The following is an 18,099-nucleotide window of genomic DNA, read 5'->3' on the forward strand; positions in this document are numbered from 1 at the left end:
ATCATAGCTCGCACATAACTGTTGACCATTTTTCTTCTTTCGCTCTCGTTGCGATCACAACCGAAAAAGTTCATACTCTCTCGCTCTCGCTCTGAGCAAGAGACTCTTGCTGTATTCATTTATGTTTTCTGTTGAGATCTTGAGACGCTTAACGAAAAAAACGCAATAGACCTTTTGCTTAACTGAATACGACAAAACGGTCTTGGAACAACCAGAACCAAACATAATAGAAAAAAACCGGTTTCGCTCTGAGCGCGAGCGAGCTCATTGAAGAACCCATAAATCGGTTGCTCTTTGAGTCTTTTCGTAAAGAGTCAGGAAAAAAAACTTATTTGCAGACAACAAGAAACGGTCGACAGTTATTTGCGAGCTCTGTTGGCAATACAAGTCTGCCGCTGTACAAAGAAATTAAAAAAAAACAATACCATTTAAATTTAACAGTTGTTTTTTAATTTACTGATAATTATTTGCTAATTTAAAGTTCATAGCTGCTCTTTTATTGTGTTTTTTCGTACATTTTTGACCTAAGAAAGATTTTGCTCTGACAAGAGGCACCCCAGATGGTATTAATGTTATTTTGTCCACACGTGTAAACTAAAGTTCATTTCCGCAGACTGGCAGCGCTATGCAATTTTCTGGTATTTTTTCGTCGATCTCAGGACCGAGGTGAAAAAAAAAGTTGACGAAAAGTGAACGCCAGCTGTTTGCCTCTCGCTCTCTCTCGTGACTGGCGTTCAGTTTTCGTCGATCTGAGTACTAGCGTTAAACACAATTTTATTACATAAGTCTAGTACTCAGATCGAAAAGCGACTTCGCCAGCAGAAAAACTTTAATCTTTCCAGTGTGACTGAATTTTTGAGAGTTCATTAGAATATATCGCGCTACGGTCGTACTGTCAAACAGCTGGGCTTGTTGTCAAGCAGGTCAAATTCAAATATCGTATTTGCGGGAAAGAGAATTTTAAAGATATTCTCAACTACCTTGGCAAGACAAGTCTGCCGCTATACAAATAAATTAAAAACGAACAATTTAAACGAAAAGTGTTCGTCAGCTGTTTGCTGAACTGTCAGCTGTTGTACATTGAACTGACAACATAACTTAAGTTGCAATCAGCTGTTCTCTGTTTTGATTTTTCTTCGATGGATAAAGAATTACTGTTTCCCGTCAGCCATATCTTGCACGTCATTTAAAGGTACGCACAAAATAGTTAGGTTGGTTGTGTTATTGTTTTTACCAACCAATATAAACAAATTACATACAATGATAATCATATCCCATGCTAAGCCTGTTCAAATAACTGAGCTTGGGTCTTAAAGCCTAGTATCCAGATCGACAAACGATTACGCTAGCGTAAAAACTTTAATATTTTCAGTGTGACCAAAATTTTGAGAGTTCATCAGATTTAAGCGTGCTACGGTCGTACTGTCAATCAGCTGGGTTTGTTGACAAGCAGTTAGAATTCATTTATCGTATTTGCGGGAAAGAGCCTTTAAAAGATATTATAAACTACCTTGGCAACACCAGTCTGCCGCTGTACATTGAAATTAAAAAAAAAATACAGTTTAACGCCAAAAGATTAAATTTTTTATTCTTTTCGCTAGGGTTCACCCAAAGTTCATATCTGCAGAGTGGCAATGCTATGGATTTTTCTGGTATTTTTTTCGTCAATCTGTGGACCGACGTGAAAAAAAGGCCCGACGAAAAGTGAACGCCAGCTGTTTGCCTCTCGCTCTCTCTCATGACTGGCGTACGATTTTCGTCGATCTGAATACTAGGCTTAACTCATAACACAATATCGCGACGAAGTGTGGAGCCTTACACCTTCATGAGATTATTTTGTATGTCCATGGTCCTTCATTAAGCCACGTTAATAAATATGAATAATTATAATAAGTCTAATAAATAATTCTAAAGAAATCTAAAAACAATGTAATATATATAGATCTTTCTTGATATATGATGTCAGCCAAACATACCTCGAAAACATGTTCTTTAATTCATTGATGTACTAACAGTGCAAGTCTGGTATAAAAAGTGGCGTTAAGATATTTGAATATCGTTTGAGTTAAATCATCCAAGAGGAAGAACATCTCGATAACGATATAAGGAAATTGACCTCTATGTATGTGCATTCGTAAAATTGTCGAAATTTAAGTTTGTTTGGAAATATTTGTTGAAATGGCTTCTGCAGGTTGGAAATAAATTTAATTATATTGAATATTATTTTATTTTGTTTTCTGTATAGCTGTAAGAAAAATATCATGGGTGTGCCAATTGAAAATAAAATTTTGGCGCTCCACATGGTTTTATATTTGACACGTAATGTAAGCGTACATGTGTACATATGTGCCTAAGATGGGTGCTTATATTTTTTTTCATGAATACCAACATATGTACATATTTGGATTTGGTTGCTACTTTGCTTAAGAAAATTAATTTTAAATCAATGTTATAATAATCACAAAACGAAGTTACATATTTAGAAAAGCTAATTATTAACTATTAACGAATGTTTTGGTTGTCTACTAATTCACATTCCTATTTTAAATTGTACATAAGAAGCGAATTGTAATTTAGCTTTCCTCTTAAACCATATAAAATGTTCGTTAATTTTTTTTAGACTTTACTTTAAACATATCCACTTAAAAATTTAAATAAATTATTTTTTTTTTAGGAAAAAAGGGTAAAAAGAATAAAGGAACCGTTATATCTTTGCAATCGTTCCTATCAGATGCTGATACACCAGTCGGAACTACACAAGTCTCTAAAAAAATACGAAACTTAGACGGCGAAGACAGTGATGACGGTAGTAGTTCATTGCCTTTAGTTTATCAGCTTCCAACAGCTCCCCGGGCGAATCGGATATTTGATGATAATTCTATTCCTCATAAAGCTCCGTTTATTGCGTATATCAATAACTTGCCATTTGATGCCAATGAAGATGATCTTTACGAGTTTTTCGGAGGTATTAATTTAATTTCTCTGAGGCTACCTCGGGAAGATGGCGAAAACGGACGTTCAAGAGGCTTTGGCTATGTTGAGTTAGAAAATCGAGATGATTTAATTCATGTACTTAGTTTGCCAGATCCATCTATTAAAGGTCGTCGCATTAGAATTGAGCTATCCAATGAAAACGATCAGCAAAACCGACAAAAAAACCGCCGGTTCGATGGCTTTGGTAATAGTGGAGATAATAGAGACTCTGGCAATTGGAGGCGAGATAGTCAAAATAATGGCAGTAGTTTTGGATATTCTTCCAATTTTGACAGAAGTTTTAATAGAGAAAGAAAACCTTTACCAGAAAGAGAAGAAACTAACACCCCTGGATCCTGGCGAACAAGCGCTAGACCGCAATCTATAGATTCTTCGCCGACTCGAAGAGATGTGGACCAAGTATCTGAAAAATATCGCGACGGTCGTGGCAGAATTCCAGAACGATATTCACGGGATGATACATCCAAATTTGAAGAAAGACCAAAGTTAAATTTAAAACCACGAACTCTACCATTACCAGATATGAATAAATTGGATTTCGAAAAAACTGACGTCGTTGAAACAAATTCAGCTAAACAAAGTGGATCATTGTCGGTAAATGTGTTCGGCTCCGCAAAACCGGTAGATACAGCAGCTAGGGAATTGGAGATAGAGGAACGGTTAGCTCTGGCTCGAAAACAAGATCAGACTCGCAAAGAAGACGATTTTTTGAGTGACAAGCTTTCCGAAGTCCAAATGGATAAAAATGATAACGAAAGTATAAATGCAACAGTGAGCTGGCGTCGGAATCAAGACAATAGGGAGGACGAAAAAATTAATATGTGTCAAGGTAATTACCATCTTTATTTATAATTAATCCGTATGGGAAGTAGAGAGTAATTGTTCTAGTTGAAAGTTAAGGGGGTCATTTTTAAAGAATTTTTATTTAATGACCGATGACACTTAAACAACATGTGTGAATTTTTTTATCCAAAGAAGAAATCACGTTTTGCAGTGTACACGGTAACTGGTCACAGAATTATCTGAATTGAAAAAATCAAATTGCATTAGTTAAAGGACAAGATTCCTCAGGTAACGCTGTCAAGTTTTTATTTCTTTATATTTTTTTTTTACGATTTTTTAAGGCACTTGAAAGTCAAAAACCCCGATTTTCGCTCAAAAACGTCGAGTTATTTGTTGCTCTAAAAATAATAAATTAAAAAAAAAACTCGACAGCGTTACCTTAGGAATGTGGTAGAGAAATACTGTGCAAAATCTCGAAACGATCCGTTCGATATTTTTTGCAGGATCGTGTCCACCGACTTTGATATGGCAACTTTTCAGGAGAGCGTTTTAAAGTTTGGTCCACCCAAAAATTGAATATAAAACGCGCTTACATACCTACGTTCAACTGCCCACAAGTTCGGAAGTTTTACTCGGATCAAAATTTTAACACAATATTCTCTAAAAAAAAAATGCAAGAAAAAAAATTTAAATTCTATACCCGATTTGGAAAGATTCATGTCAATAGCTTATATTCTGCGTGAAAAATTCTAAAAACATTAAATTTTAAATAATTTCACCCTATTGTTCCTATGGGAGCTTTAGGATATAGACGTCCGATCGGCACGCGCTTTTACCCCGATCAAGGTATGCATAAAAAAATACGATTTGGGAAGATTCATGTCAATAGCTTTTACACTGCGCGAAATATCTTAAATTCTTGCAAGGTATTTCTGATTGTTCCTACGGGAGCTATAGGATATAGACGTCCGAAAGGACGGTCAAACTTGATCTGCGTACACATGTTTTAGGACGACTGGAAAATTTAGATCACTAGCTTTTAAACTGAGCTCGCAAACGGTATTGAAACAGACGGACCTGGCTATATCGACTCCCCTATTGATCCTGATCAAGAATATATATACTTCATGGGGTCGAAAACGTGTCCTTCACTGCGATACAAACTTTTGACCAAAATTATAATACCCTCTGCAAGGGTATAAAAAGACTATTGGAAAATGGGTTTAAAAAGCCAAATTATAAACATAAGTAAAGTAAGAACAAGAAAGGAAGCAAGCTTCGGCAAGCCGAAGTTTATATTCCTTTGCAGTTATTACAAAACGACTACTTTTCGATTTCTATGCCTATACTACTAATTTTGACAAAACTAAAAGCGTAATTCAGGAAAATAAAATATTTTGTATACCCTTGCAGAGGGTATTATAATTTTGGTCAGAAGTTTGTAACGCAGTGAAGGAGACGTTTCCGACCCCATAAAGTATATATATTCATGATCAGGATCAATAGAGGATTCGATATAGCCATGTCCGTCTGTCCGTCCGTCCGTCTGTCCCTCTGTTTCAATACCGTTTGCGAGCTCAGTTTAAAAGCTAGCGATCTGAAACTTTCACAGTCGTCCTAAAACATGTGTACGCAGATCAAGTTTGAAAACCGCCCCGATTTGATGTCTATATCCTATAGCTCCCAAAGGAACAATCGGATATAACTTGCAAGAATGTAAGATATTTCGCGCAGTGTAAAAGCTATTAACATAAATCTTTTCAAATCTTATACCCGTTACTCGTAGAGTAAAAGGGTATATTGTATTCGTGCAAAAGTATGTAACAGGTAGAAGGAAGCGTTTCCGACCCGATAAAGTATATATATTCTTGTTCAGGATCACTAGCCGAGTCGATCTAGCCATGTCTGTCTGTCCGTCTGTCTGTCTGTCCGTATGAACGCTGAGATCTCGGAAATTATAAAAGCTAGAGGATTGGCATTTTGCATGCAGATTCTAGGAGTTCCAACGCAGCGCAAGTTTGTTTCAAAAAGGTGCCACGCCCCCTTTAACGCCCACAATCGCTTATATACGAATTTAAAATTTAAATATTTCGGAAAAGTAAAAATGCAGTTTTATTGTGTTAAAAATACCTATCGAAATGTAGAAGAAAGTTATGCGTGATCAAAGTTTCTATCTCCATCTCCCTCGCACTCCCTTTACCTGAGTAACGGGTATCTGATAGTCGGGCCACCCGATTATAGCGTTCTCTCTTGTTTTTTTATGCATACCTTGATTAGGGTAAAAGCGTGTGACAATCGGACGTCTATATCCTATAGCTCCCATAGGAACAATAGGGTGAAATCGGTACAAATTTGATGATTTTCAGATTTTTTGCGCAGTGTGTAAGCTATGACATATATTTTCCCAATTCTTATTTATTTACGCATATCTTGATTAGGGTAAAAGCGCTTGCCGTTCGGACGTCTATATCTTATAGCTTCCGTAGGAAAAATTGTTAAAGGCGGCGAAAGTATCCCTTTTTTTCTATTTTTATATGACATTTTTGCAGTATAAAAGCAATTGAAATCAAACGATGCAAATCCAGATTATTTATGAATATATTATTCCTTTCGCTAGTTTTTCAGTTTTAGCAATTTCGGCAAAGTCTGCAAGGGTATTAAAACTTCGGCTTGCCGAAGTTAGCTTCCGTCCTCGTTATACCCGTTACTCGTAGAGTAAAAGGGTATATTTTATTCGTGCAAAAGTATGTAACAGGTAGAAGGAAGCGTTTCCGACCCTATAAAATATATACATTCTTGTTCAGGATCACTAGCCGAGTCGATCTAGCCATGTCCGTATGTCCGTCTGTCTGTCAGTCTGTCTGTCCGTCTGTCTGTCCGTCTGTCTGTCCGTATGAAAGCTGAGATCTCGGAAACTATAAAAGCTAGAAGATTGACATTTTGCATGTAGATTTTAGGAGTTCCTACGCAGCGCAAGTTTGTTTCAAAATGGTGCCACGCCCCCTCTGACGCCCACAAGCCACAAGCTGTGGCCACAGTTTTGATGATATTATGAACATTTTTATTGATATGTATTTGTTTCGTCAATAAATATCGATTGGCCTAATAACAGTTTTCCACGCCCACTCTAACGCCCAAAAACCCATTAAACGCTTAAGCCTGGCTAGCGCCTAAATTTCCGCCTTTCATGGCGCCATCTAACGGATGACTTTGGAACAGCTGGCCAAGGTGCTCAACAGAGTCAACGTTAATTCTCGATAAGGATTTCTATTAAAGGAAATTGCGATGGTTTTCATTTGTCAATACCGAAATATATCCCAAGAACTATGCAAATCAAATCTAGGTAGCCAAATTGGAGGTCTGAGTCAAACAATGGCGTATGTGTGTACATATACATATGTATGTATTTACAATTGCCCGGCAAAGATAACTCCTTTCAATGAAAGCTATTCGCTATACCCGTTACTCGTGTTGTGCAAACTTAGACTTTAATATACATAATACTATTTAAGAATGTATGTGTTTAGCCAATATAAGTATGTATGTTTAATATTTCTAGTCAATTTATTGCACTCAAAAACATAAACATAAACACAGCTGCTGGTGCAGGACACAAGCTGCCTGCGCTAAAGCAGCGCTGGTGCTGATGCTCGTGCTGTTAAGCTGCCAGCACTAAGAGATCGCCGAATTCAAATTGATAATTTGAACTTTTTGTCCTTTTTTCCTGTAGTCACTATAATTCACATTATGTAAAAAAAAAAAAAAAACACAAGAAGGCATATTTATATTAAGTTGTTTAGCTGAGTAATAGTCGAAGCACTCGACTATAGCGTTGTCTCTTGTTTTATTTTATTTTTTTATTGTTATTTTTATTATACCCTTGCAGAGGGTATTATTATTTTGGTCAAATGTGTGGAACGCAGTGAAGGAGACATCTTCGACCCTATAGAGTATATATATTCTTAATCAGGATCGCCTTCTGTTTCTACGCAAACTAGTCTCTCAGTTTTAAAGATATCGAATTGAAACTTTGCACACAACCCTTCTTTCCTTTGCACGCAGTATATAAGTCGGAACATAACTTTGGTGTTTGTAAAGTTAGGAAGCTGGGATTTTCTATAGGTTTTATATTTGGCCAATTAATCTGACCTACCAAATTTCATAAGGGTCGGCCGACTATATCCTATAGCCGCCAAATAACTGATTGATTTGAAATGCCATAACTTTGGTGTTTGTAAAGTTAGGAAGGTGAGATTTTCTATAGGTTTTATATTTGGCCAATTAATCTGACATACCAAATTTCCAAAGGTGTTTTTAATGTTAGGAAGTTGTGATTTTTATGAGTGTTAAGAATGCATCATATGAATAATTTTGGAGAATATAATTTACAGAGCATTCTGGAAGGGTATTTCAACTTCGGCTCCGCCCGAAGTTAGCTTTCCTTTCTTGTTATTTTTTTTATACCCTTGCAGAGGGTATTATAATTTTGGTCAAAAGTGTGCAACGCAGTGAAGGAGACATCTCCGACCCTATAAAGTATATATATTCTTGATCAGAATGCATCATATGAATAATTTTTGAGAATATAATTTACAGAGTATTCTTGAAGGGTATTTCAACTTCGGCTCCGCCCGAAGTTAGCTTTCCTTTCTTGTTATTTTTTTATACCCTTGCAGAGGGTATTATAATTTTGGTCAAAAGTGTGCAACGCAGTGAAGGAGACATCTCCGACCCTATAAAGTATATATATTCTTGATCAGGATCACCTCCTGAGTTGATATAGCCATGTCCGTCTGTCTGTTTCTACGCAAACTAGTCTCTCAGTTTTAAAGATATCGAATTGAAACTTTGCAGACACCCTTCTTTCCTTTGCACGCAGTATATATGTTGGAACGGCCGGGATAGGCCGACTATATCCTGTAGCTGCCATATAACTGATTGATCGGAAATGCCATAACTTTGGTGTTTGTTAGGAAGCTAGGATTTTCTATGGGTTTTGTATTTGGCCAATCAATCCGACCTACCAAATGTCATAAGGATCGGCCGACTATATCCTATAGCTGCCATATAACTGAACAATTGGAAATGCCATAACTTTGGTGTTTTTAAAGTTAGGAAGTTGGGATTTTTTATGAGTATTGAGGGGGTATATACCTTTTTTGTCGAAAAAATAGGAAAGTTTGGATTTTTTTATGTATGTATTAATTGTTTTTATTAAATGAATGATTATATTTTCTGAAAGTTTAGATTGGTGACAATGTTTATGCAAAAATTTTTGAAAAAATATTTAATAGTTTTTAAGGTGTGGCTGTTTCCCCTAAACGCCTTTTTTTTAAAGAGCCTTGCGGTGATAATTCCCCAGGACAAATGGGTCAACTGATACCGAAAAAATAAAAATATTTCATTAGTTTAAAGTAGTATCCTGTACTTGAACGAACGTTTTAAAAAAATTTTTTTTTTGTGCATACGGGAACGTTTAATGCAAAAAATGACGTTTTTGGACGCAAAAATTCTTACAAAACTATTTATTTCGGCGAAATAAAAATTTTTACATGAAAAAACGATCGTTCAATTACTAATAAAATTCATTACGAACATTTAAAAAAAAATTTAAAGAAAATCGGTTCAGTAGTTTTTCGCCAATCCATATCACCGCAAAGTCATTTTAAAAAAAAACCATTTCGAGATATTCGCGTTTAAAGTTTCAAGTTTGGGTTTGGGCGGGGACGAGGCGCGCGGCTAGGAGCGCTGTAACTTGTTTTCTAGAGCTCAAATCTCTATGAAAATTTTGGGAAATATTCTCAAGAAGTTGTTCTTTAAGATAAAGCAAAAAAAACTTCGATTTTTTGAAAATGAAAAAGGTATATACCCCCTTAAGAATGCATCATATGAATAATTTTGGAGAATATAATTTACAGAGTGTTCTACAAGGGTATATCAACTTAGGCTCCGCCCGAAGTTAGCTTTCCTTTCTTGTTTATTTGTGATTTTCCTATGGAAGCTATATAATATGTATAGAAATTATATTTTAAATGTGTCCACACGTTGTCCCTCGCCGCTGTCCGTGAGGGTAGGGGGTCACACTCCAGTTGCCACCGTGGCTGGTTCCGGGGGAGGGGGTGATGACGCAATCGCCACCGTGGTTGGTTGTTCTTATGGGTGAGCCGGGCGGTTGCCACTGGCTCTCTTCTCTCCTTTTTAGGAGGACTACGTTTGGAGTAACTGACTCCGTTGCTAACGGCCCTTAAGGCACGATAACCAATTTCAATTAATAAGATAAGTGTTAACGGCCAATGTCGGAGTTTTATATTCAAGTTCTTTATTGAATATCAAGATAAAAACTGAAAACATATATTACTTTACGTAAGCTATGCGCGGCCGGCAAGCCGACCGCTCGTGCAGCGAAGTGCTGACACTAGCAAAATCAACATGACTCACCATACCGTGCACCAATAGGAACCAGGTTCGGCCCCTAAAGGCGTTCATGCTGATTTTGCAACTAAACGCTAGGGTGGTCCTAATGATCACCCAATATCTGTGTCAACTTATGACCCAAGATCTGTGTCAACTTATGACTACTCCTTAACAGTGTTAACAACTCTCCCCTTAGGAATATGACCGTCCTCGGTCATCTGGAATTTTTCAACAGCTTGTTTGATCTCCCGTGCGTCTCGTCTCCTCCTCAGCATCATGATGAGTAGGAAGGAGCAGCTGATGAGAAGACTGGCTCCCACGCCGACCGCGAACCAGGTGTCGGTAGTTCCAGCCGTTTTCACTTCCTCCTTAAGTCCTTGGATGACCTCCAAGTTTTGGCTGTTAATTCTTTGGAGGAGTGGCATGCTTAGCGTGGGATCGTGGCCGATGATGTTGAGTAACGGTGATGCCGCCATGCCCGGAGTTTTCCTTATGGCTTCACGTTGGTTGGAGTATTTGGTGCCATTGATGAGAGCCACTTGCTCGAACCTGACGAGGTGCGAGCCGTTGGTGGTTATTTCAGGGCCATCGTCAGTGCTGACTTTAGCTGGGCTCTCGTTGATTATTATTACTCCGTCATCTATTAACGTGATGGGGCTTAGGTGACTGGCTTGCGTCTCGCATAGTGCGGTACTCCCCGCGTGTAGGCCTCGAGCACAAGCATTGTGATCCGCCAGTTTGCAAAACGACGCGTAAGTTGTTTGTACGCAATCGGTGACTGCTAGGACGTCGCTATTGCATTCGCCTACTGTGGTTTCCTTCAACTGCAGGATGGTGTGTTGGTGTGATACAGGGAAAATTGTGACCTTTTTACAAATTATTTTAATCTTAGGGTATGCAATTAGCACATGGATTATACTAGCGGACTGAAGGACTCTAATGTTCGACGCCTCTAGTGATGGGGACTTCTGTGGGGTGATCAACAAATACAGACTTCAAATTGCTGGGCTTATGATGTTGGCTTTTGCAAGCGTGACTGTAAGCATTACGTTTTGAATCTCCGTTATTAGTATTCTATTCCTGGCCAAAAGTACCTCGTACAGGTGAGAAGTGTCAACTACATTATTTTGTTTTGCGTTGATAATTTTATTAACGGTCTCTGTTAATTCATTAATTTTATTCTGCGTCTGCGTATTTATTATAACCTTATTTGATTCAATTAAACGTGCCTCGGACATTTTTAGCATATCGAAATCGGCCGCATCAGGTGTGCCCGCAATTACTTTGAGTGCGGTGCCTAGGAAGTCTAGGCTCCTGGCCATCCTATGGTGTACCTTTAACACAGACAATAAACTTCTAACGTGTTCGGTATCGACGTTTCTCATATGAGACTGTGGGAATAAATCGGACAACCTAGTAGTTTCTTCTACTATAATTGAAAATTCGGACAAATTACTTGAATGTCGAAGTAAGTTTCTCTGTTCCCATACTAACGCAATTCCGTCCGTAATTGGGATGTACTGAGCATGCGAATAATCCGTTACTCTTGCGTTAACTATGGTTAACTTTATCAATAAAATTCCCGCGTTCCTGTAAGAACGCGAATGGTTAAAACTACTGTGTAAGTATGCTAAGGTATAGTATGTAAGAAAATAAAGTAAAAAAGGTAAAAAAGTTGAGGGGTATTTTTATCTAAGGTTGTCCTTGTGGACCACCCTCCCTCTAATAAGGACAGACGTTCCCATGCCTGCTTGTACACGCTCTTCTGTGTACAGTGGGGATAGTTTATTTCCTAACCTTTTGTTATTTTTGATGTATACTTTTTCTCCTACCTCAAAAATTCTGTTTTGTCTAGTAGGGTTGCACCTATTTAGATTGGCCTGTTGTGTATTGTCTTGTTATACTCTACCGTGGCTCTCATAATAAGCTCAACCGTATCGTCAATTTTTTGGACGATTTTCATGCACCTAGCTATCTCAGTTAGGGTATATTAGCGATTCCACGCTCTACTTGCCCGTTTGAGCTCCTTTGTAGAGGGGGTGCGTTAACAATGTCAATGTTATATTGATTTTTCAATAATGAGGTTATAGTCTCCGAGTTGAAAGATGCCTGTAACGAACACACTCATCGAGCGTTGTCCCTCCTAACACGCTCTGTCTACATTTTCGACCAGCTTGCTCAGGGAGAGTGGGGTGGGTTTGTGTTAAGAGAGAACAAGATGTGTTACAGAACTAACAGTAGTAGACAGAGAAACGATAGCAAAAGATAACCAGCTCTATAGCTAAACTCGGACAAAGACAGTGCACCTATCGAAGATTGAGGACCAGATGTTATTGGCCTCGTTCTATACCCACCCACCATGTGAAATCTAATTAGATTCCACCCATGAATAACTATTGCTCTACATACCCATAAGTGCCCTCCAAAAAGTAACCAATTAGTTCATCTTAAACATTATTTACTTCAACAAAATCAAATTTAGGTTCATGTTTCTTATATACTAAAGTTCCTAACACTATGTCCTAAAATCTAGAAATCGGTATTCGTTTTGTTTGTGTCTATATGTGTGTAATTATATTTTACTAAGGTTATAAAGGAATTAAGAAGTAAATTTAGTTTTACGTCAATGTATGTTTTATGGGACTGCATCAGGTCCTTATTTCTTGCTAATATGAATATATTTAAATTATGTAGATATTTATATGGTTTCTCTATTCAATAAGATTTTCTTGTTCAAAAAGCAACAGCTCTTAGGCTGTGATTACGTTAAATTTACGAGTTAAATTTATTTGTATAAAATAAAGTATAAAAAGAAGTGTGCAGACTCACAAGAGACTAGGAATGTTGACGGCTATGCCGTACTTACGCAGAGTCCAACGTTGTCCTCAGGCCTGATGACTGTTGAAGCGTTGCTGTAGACTTTATAAATGTGGATAAATGTTATGTCAAAACTGCACACAAAGTTTTACACTATAATAGGAGTCGTAAAGTTAATCAGTAAAATATTCTTAAATAAATACAAAAGAAAAGGCAACTAAATCTACGATACTCAGAACTATTCTCGCAAACGAGCTTGTTGTAATGCTCTCCTTAGCGAGTTGATTCGCAGAAATCCAATTGAGGTGCGCAGCTGGACAGGATTGAACGTGTCGCAACGCTCAAGCACGCTTGGGCACACCACCACTACTCTTGGTAGGGATGAAATGTGGCCTGCAGCTTCTTGATAAATCCGGGGAAGAATGTACCACGAGAAAGTTTCCAAAAGATTTCCGAAGGTAGACAATTCACGTTCTGCAGTGGACGGCGACTGTTTTCTTCTGATCTCAGGTAAACTCCTGTCTGTGCCAGCAGCGAGGCAAAGAGGCGAAGCGATCCGCAGCAAGGCAATTGGCGAAGCGATGTGCAGCAAAATATTAGACGAAGCGATCCGCAACGTGGCAATAGGAAATGCGACACGCGGTTCCAAGGAATGCGTGTGCGACACGCGGTTCCAAGAAATTCGATGTGGACTTAGTACGTCCAAAATCCATAGGCGGGATTTTCGTTCTGGTATTTCTGTTGTTAATCTGGTATTTTTGTCAAGATCTGATCTTCACGTTGCCAGACTGGTGATATTTGCTTAAAGTACCAAAATGAGTTTTAAATTTTCACTGGCTCCCACAGCCACTGTTTTGATTTTTGGTCCCTGCGACCAACAATCAAAACTGAAAAAGGTGTCAGTGGAAATTACCAAATATCCTTGGCATGGAAATTACCAAGCTCTTTACCGTTCATATCTTCTAGGACATATATAGATTGGCCAAGTTTTTTCTTTACTCGAGCTTTGGTTCCTACAGGAGCTAGTTTAGCGTTAAAATTGTTTCCTGCATTGCTTAAAGCGAAGTTCTTTTTGATCACCTCCTGTCCTACTTCAAATGTTCGGAGTCTTGATCGCAGATTATACGTCCTTTGGTTTGCCGCGTAGGCTTTGCTCAAATGCTTGTTAATGTTTGAACGGATTCTCTCAAACTCATCAGTTCTTTTGAGGCTGACATTCCCTTCGGTAAGTAAACCAAGCTTATGCAATAACTTGTAATCCTGTCCGTGAGAAATCATATGTTGACCAAAAACAACTTGATATGGGGAAATACCGATAGACTGATGAACTGCATTTCGAAGTGAACAGTTGATGCTACTGAGAAATAGGTCCCACTCACGCTGGTCTGTGCGAATGTACGCTCTCAAAGCAGCATTGATTGATCGGTTAACTCTCTCCGCGGCTTTTGATTGCGGAGCATAAGCAGCAGTAAACATATGACGAACGCCATATTTTAAAAGAAAATCGGAGAAGTCACGCTTTTTAAACTGAGTGCCGTTGTCACTCACGACTGTTTCAGGCACACCAAAGCAAGGAAATATTTCATCTCGCAGTATATTGACAATCACTTTCGTGGTGAACTTTTTCACTGGTTTCAAAAAGGTGAATTTCGAAAAGTGATCCAGGATAATCAGTATGCCTATGTTGCCAGATTTTGAACGTGGAAATGGACCAATAAAGTCAAGGTATAGCCTTTGAAATACCCTTTCGCTTTGCACTTGTGCGCCCATGGGAGGTTTCAAAGAACGCGTTGGATACTTTGTTGTTTGGCAGGTTTCGCAGTTGCGTATGTAGTCACGCACGTTTACTACCATGTTTGGCCAGTAAAATCGACGACGAATGCGCTCAAGGCATTTAGCCATTCCACAGTGAGCCGATGAGGGTTGATCATGGGCAGCACTGATTACGTTTTGGCGCAACGTTTCTGGTACAAGCAATTTCCAGCATTCATCTGGTGAAGTGTCAAAAGTATTGGGAAATGTGGCGCGGTAATAAATAAAATCATCGACCACTTGAAAGTCAGGTAAATTTGAAGAGGAGAATTTATTCTTGAGGGCAGAATATTCCTCTGACTGGAATGCATCTGAAGCAAGATCAATTTCAGGATGAACTTCGATATCTATCGCCGCAACTTCGTCAGCATCTTCAAACGATCGAGACAAGGCATCCGCTACGACATTTTCACTTCCTTTACGATGCTCGATTTCAAAGCAGTATCCTTGAAGCTTAATTGCCCATCTGGCCAATCTGCCACTAAGGTCGGATTGGTTCATAAGCCAACGCAAACTTGAGTGATCCGTTATTACTTTGAAAGAATGTCCATCAATATACATCCTGAACTTTTTAATTGCCAAAACTACAGCCATGCATTCATGTTCTGTAACTGTGTAGTTACGCTGTGCTTTATTAAGTTTTTTAGACATGAAAGCTATTGGTCGTTCACATCCAGAGTCGTCACATTGGGCTAGGACAGCACCAACACCATGTAATGAGGCATCGCACTGTAGGATAAACGGTTTTTCATAGTTGGGATGAACAAGACAAGGTGCCGAACATAACTTTGATTTGATATTCTCAAACGCCTCTTGAGCCTGATCGTTCCACTGAAAGGACTGGCCACGCAATAACTCTGTTAGGTGGAAAATTACGGAAGAATAATTCGAAATGAATCGCTGGTACCAACCAGTCATTTTAAGAAATCTTCTTAACTGTTTTTGAGTTTTGGGAACCGGGAATTCACTAACTGCGCTGATCTTGTTGGGATTCACTTGAAGTGTGCCTTCACCTACTAAATAACCTAGATAGTCAACACTTTTTAGACAAAACTGACTTTTCTGGACATTTATTGTCAATCCGGCTTTACGCAATTGGGTGGCTACTTCAGACAGATGCAAAAGATGGTCTTCGAAATTATTTGACAACACCAATAGGTCATCCAGATAAACTAGGACATGAGTCTTCAGCTGATAAGGAATTACTAAGTCCATTAGACGACACATAGTTTGTGGAGCGTTGGTCAATCCAAATGGCATCCTCTTAAATAAAAGTAGTTTTGGCACGGGATTCTTGATCTAAACAGATCTGCCAAAAGGCATCCTTGAGGTCAATTTTGGAAATGCAGTGCACGGGAGGAAGGCGACTGAGGAGGCCATCCATTATGGGAATCGGATAAGCGTCCTCAACAGTGACTGCATTAAGTTTTCTTGCGTCAAGACAAAATCGTACCTTACCAGGCTTTATGTTTAAGGTAACTGGAGAAGACCAAGGCGATGAAGGAGCTTCTTCTATAACATCCATTTGAATCATGCGGTCAATTTCCAAACACAACAGCTTTTCCTTTGCTGGCGATAAGGGATAGAACCTTTGCTTTATGGGTTTCGCAGTAGATGTGTCAATGTTGTGCTCAATCAGTTTAGTCAAACCTAAGCCTTCACTTTCGAATGATGGGAAAAAGTCGACGACTTTTTGCAGTTTGGATTTCTGTATGTTGGATAAACAGAAACGAGTAGAGTCGTCTTCCGATTCGCAACTGATTTCATTAATCGAAAAGGATTGTGTGATGGAAATATTAAATGTTACCCAGAAATCCATACCGCATATCACGCTTTGTTGTATGGAAGGTACAATTAAGAATTCGAAATTTGAATCGGTGGAGTTGTATGTCAAGGGAATAGAAATTGTTCCAGCTACTGATTGTATTTGGCCGTCAGCGGTACGAACTATGCTTTTGAATTTACTAAATGGTCGTTCGTTTATAATTTGCTGAGCAAGCTGTCCACCAATTACACTTTTGTTGGCCCCACTGTCTAAAAGAGCTGAATATTCGAGGCCAAATATTTTAACAAGTGTGAAAGGCCGAATGTCATTCTTTTTGTAAGTAATAGAAGAAATTATACAACGATTAAATGCTCTTTTACGCTTCCAGAATTTTCGCATGCGCAGGGTAGAACGGCGTTTTGAAGCAACAATAGCATTAAGGGGTTATCCGGGTCTTGGAGCACGAAAAAAAGCCTATTTTCGTGAATTTTTTTTAAAGATCTTATGACAATTTTACAAATTTCATTTATTGTACATTAATGTTTATGGTTAGAACAACATTATGTAAAAATTTGAACCAAATATTTTTAAAATTGAGCCGTTGAGGCAGGCTTGAACTTGACCTTATAAAAAATTGTGTCCTTGCGGTAGGCAAAATATCTCCGTCAATTTTTATCTGCAATCAAAAAACCAAAACTATTCTGATAGTGTATGTGTCTCGCTTGTCCTCTACGAGCCATTTTTTTAAAAAATTAAAAATTGAATTTTTTGTTGCGCTTTTCATAAAAAGTGTAATTTTTTACGTAAATTTTGGCCATATTTTAGCTTATAAAATGAGTTGTAATTAAAAATCCCTCCGTTAAGGACAAGAGAATTATGTCTAAAAGAAGTGTGCAAAAGCAGAAGTTGATCGGTGCAATAGTTTTTGAGAAATCGTGACTACCGACTTAAAAAAAGTGGTTTTGAGAAAAACGCGTTTAAAGTGCCGCATCTGTCCGACGCCAGAGCCCGAATGGCCCGTTGTGACGTTCGACGCGCTGGGCTTTAAATTTCTCCCATTCCTACAGTTTTGCTTCGATCGATTTGAAATTTTCAGACAACATTCCTGAAACTTTGTACTATTATATAAAAAAGTTTGAAAAAAAGAATTTTTTGAAGTGTCAAGACCCGGATAACCCCTTAACACGATATATTTTGGACTTTCGTTTTAAATAGTCTTGAAGTCGTAGGTGATATGGATTGAAAGTTGAAGTTTTTGAAGAATCAGGGTTTTGACAAGACATTTTTGGTAAATGTTCCACTGCCGGAGCAGCCAAATTGTTTGGGTTGTGCGAAGCTATTGGCGGACACTCGCTTTTTGGAATCGGCGAATGTCCGGCTTGGAGTTTTCCGGAACCGAATTACATTTTGCGCAATTGGGCTTATACACATCTGTCGCACCACAACCATAACAAAAAATACGACGAGACTTAAGGCAATCATGGTATTTGTGACCAATTTCGTTACAATTCCAG

The 18,099-nt window shown here is 38.3% G+C and overlaps 1 protein-coding gene across 1 annotated transcript in view; it reads left to right on the forward strand.

Annotated features, from left to right (window-relative positions):
* The first annotated feature begins 2,080 nt into the window (after positions 1 to 2,080).
* The window catches only part of LOC108043618 (eukaryotic translation initiation factor 4B), a 38,824-nt gene continuing 22,805 nt past the window's right edge, over positions 2,081 to 18,099 (forward strand). The window contains exons 1-2 of the mRNA XM_044459283.1: positions 2,081 to 2,191; positions 2,675 to 3,823. Coding sequence (XP_044315218.1) covers positions 2,179 to 2,191; positions 2,675 to 3,823 — 1,162 coding nt within the window. The 5' untranslated portion in view covers positions 2,081 to 2,178. The remainder of the gene's footprint in view (positions 2,192 to 2,674; positions 3,824 to 18,099) is intronic.

The sequence above is a fragment of the Drosophila rhopaloa genome, unplaced genomic scaffold (genome assembly GCF_018152115.1).
Source record: "Drosophila rhopaloa isolate 14029-0021.01 unplaced genomic scaffold, ASM1815211v1 contig_190, whole genome shotgun sequence".
NCBI classification, from domain to species: Eukaryota; Metazoa; Arthropoda; class Insecta; order Diptera; family Drosophilidae; genus Drosophila; species Drosophila rhopaloa.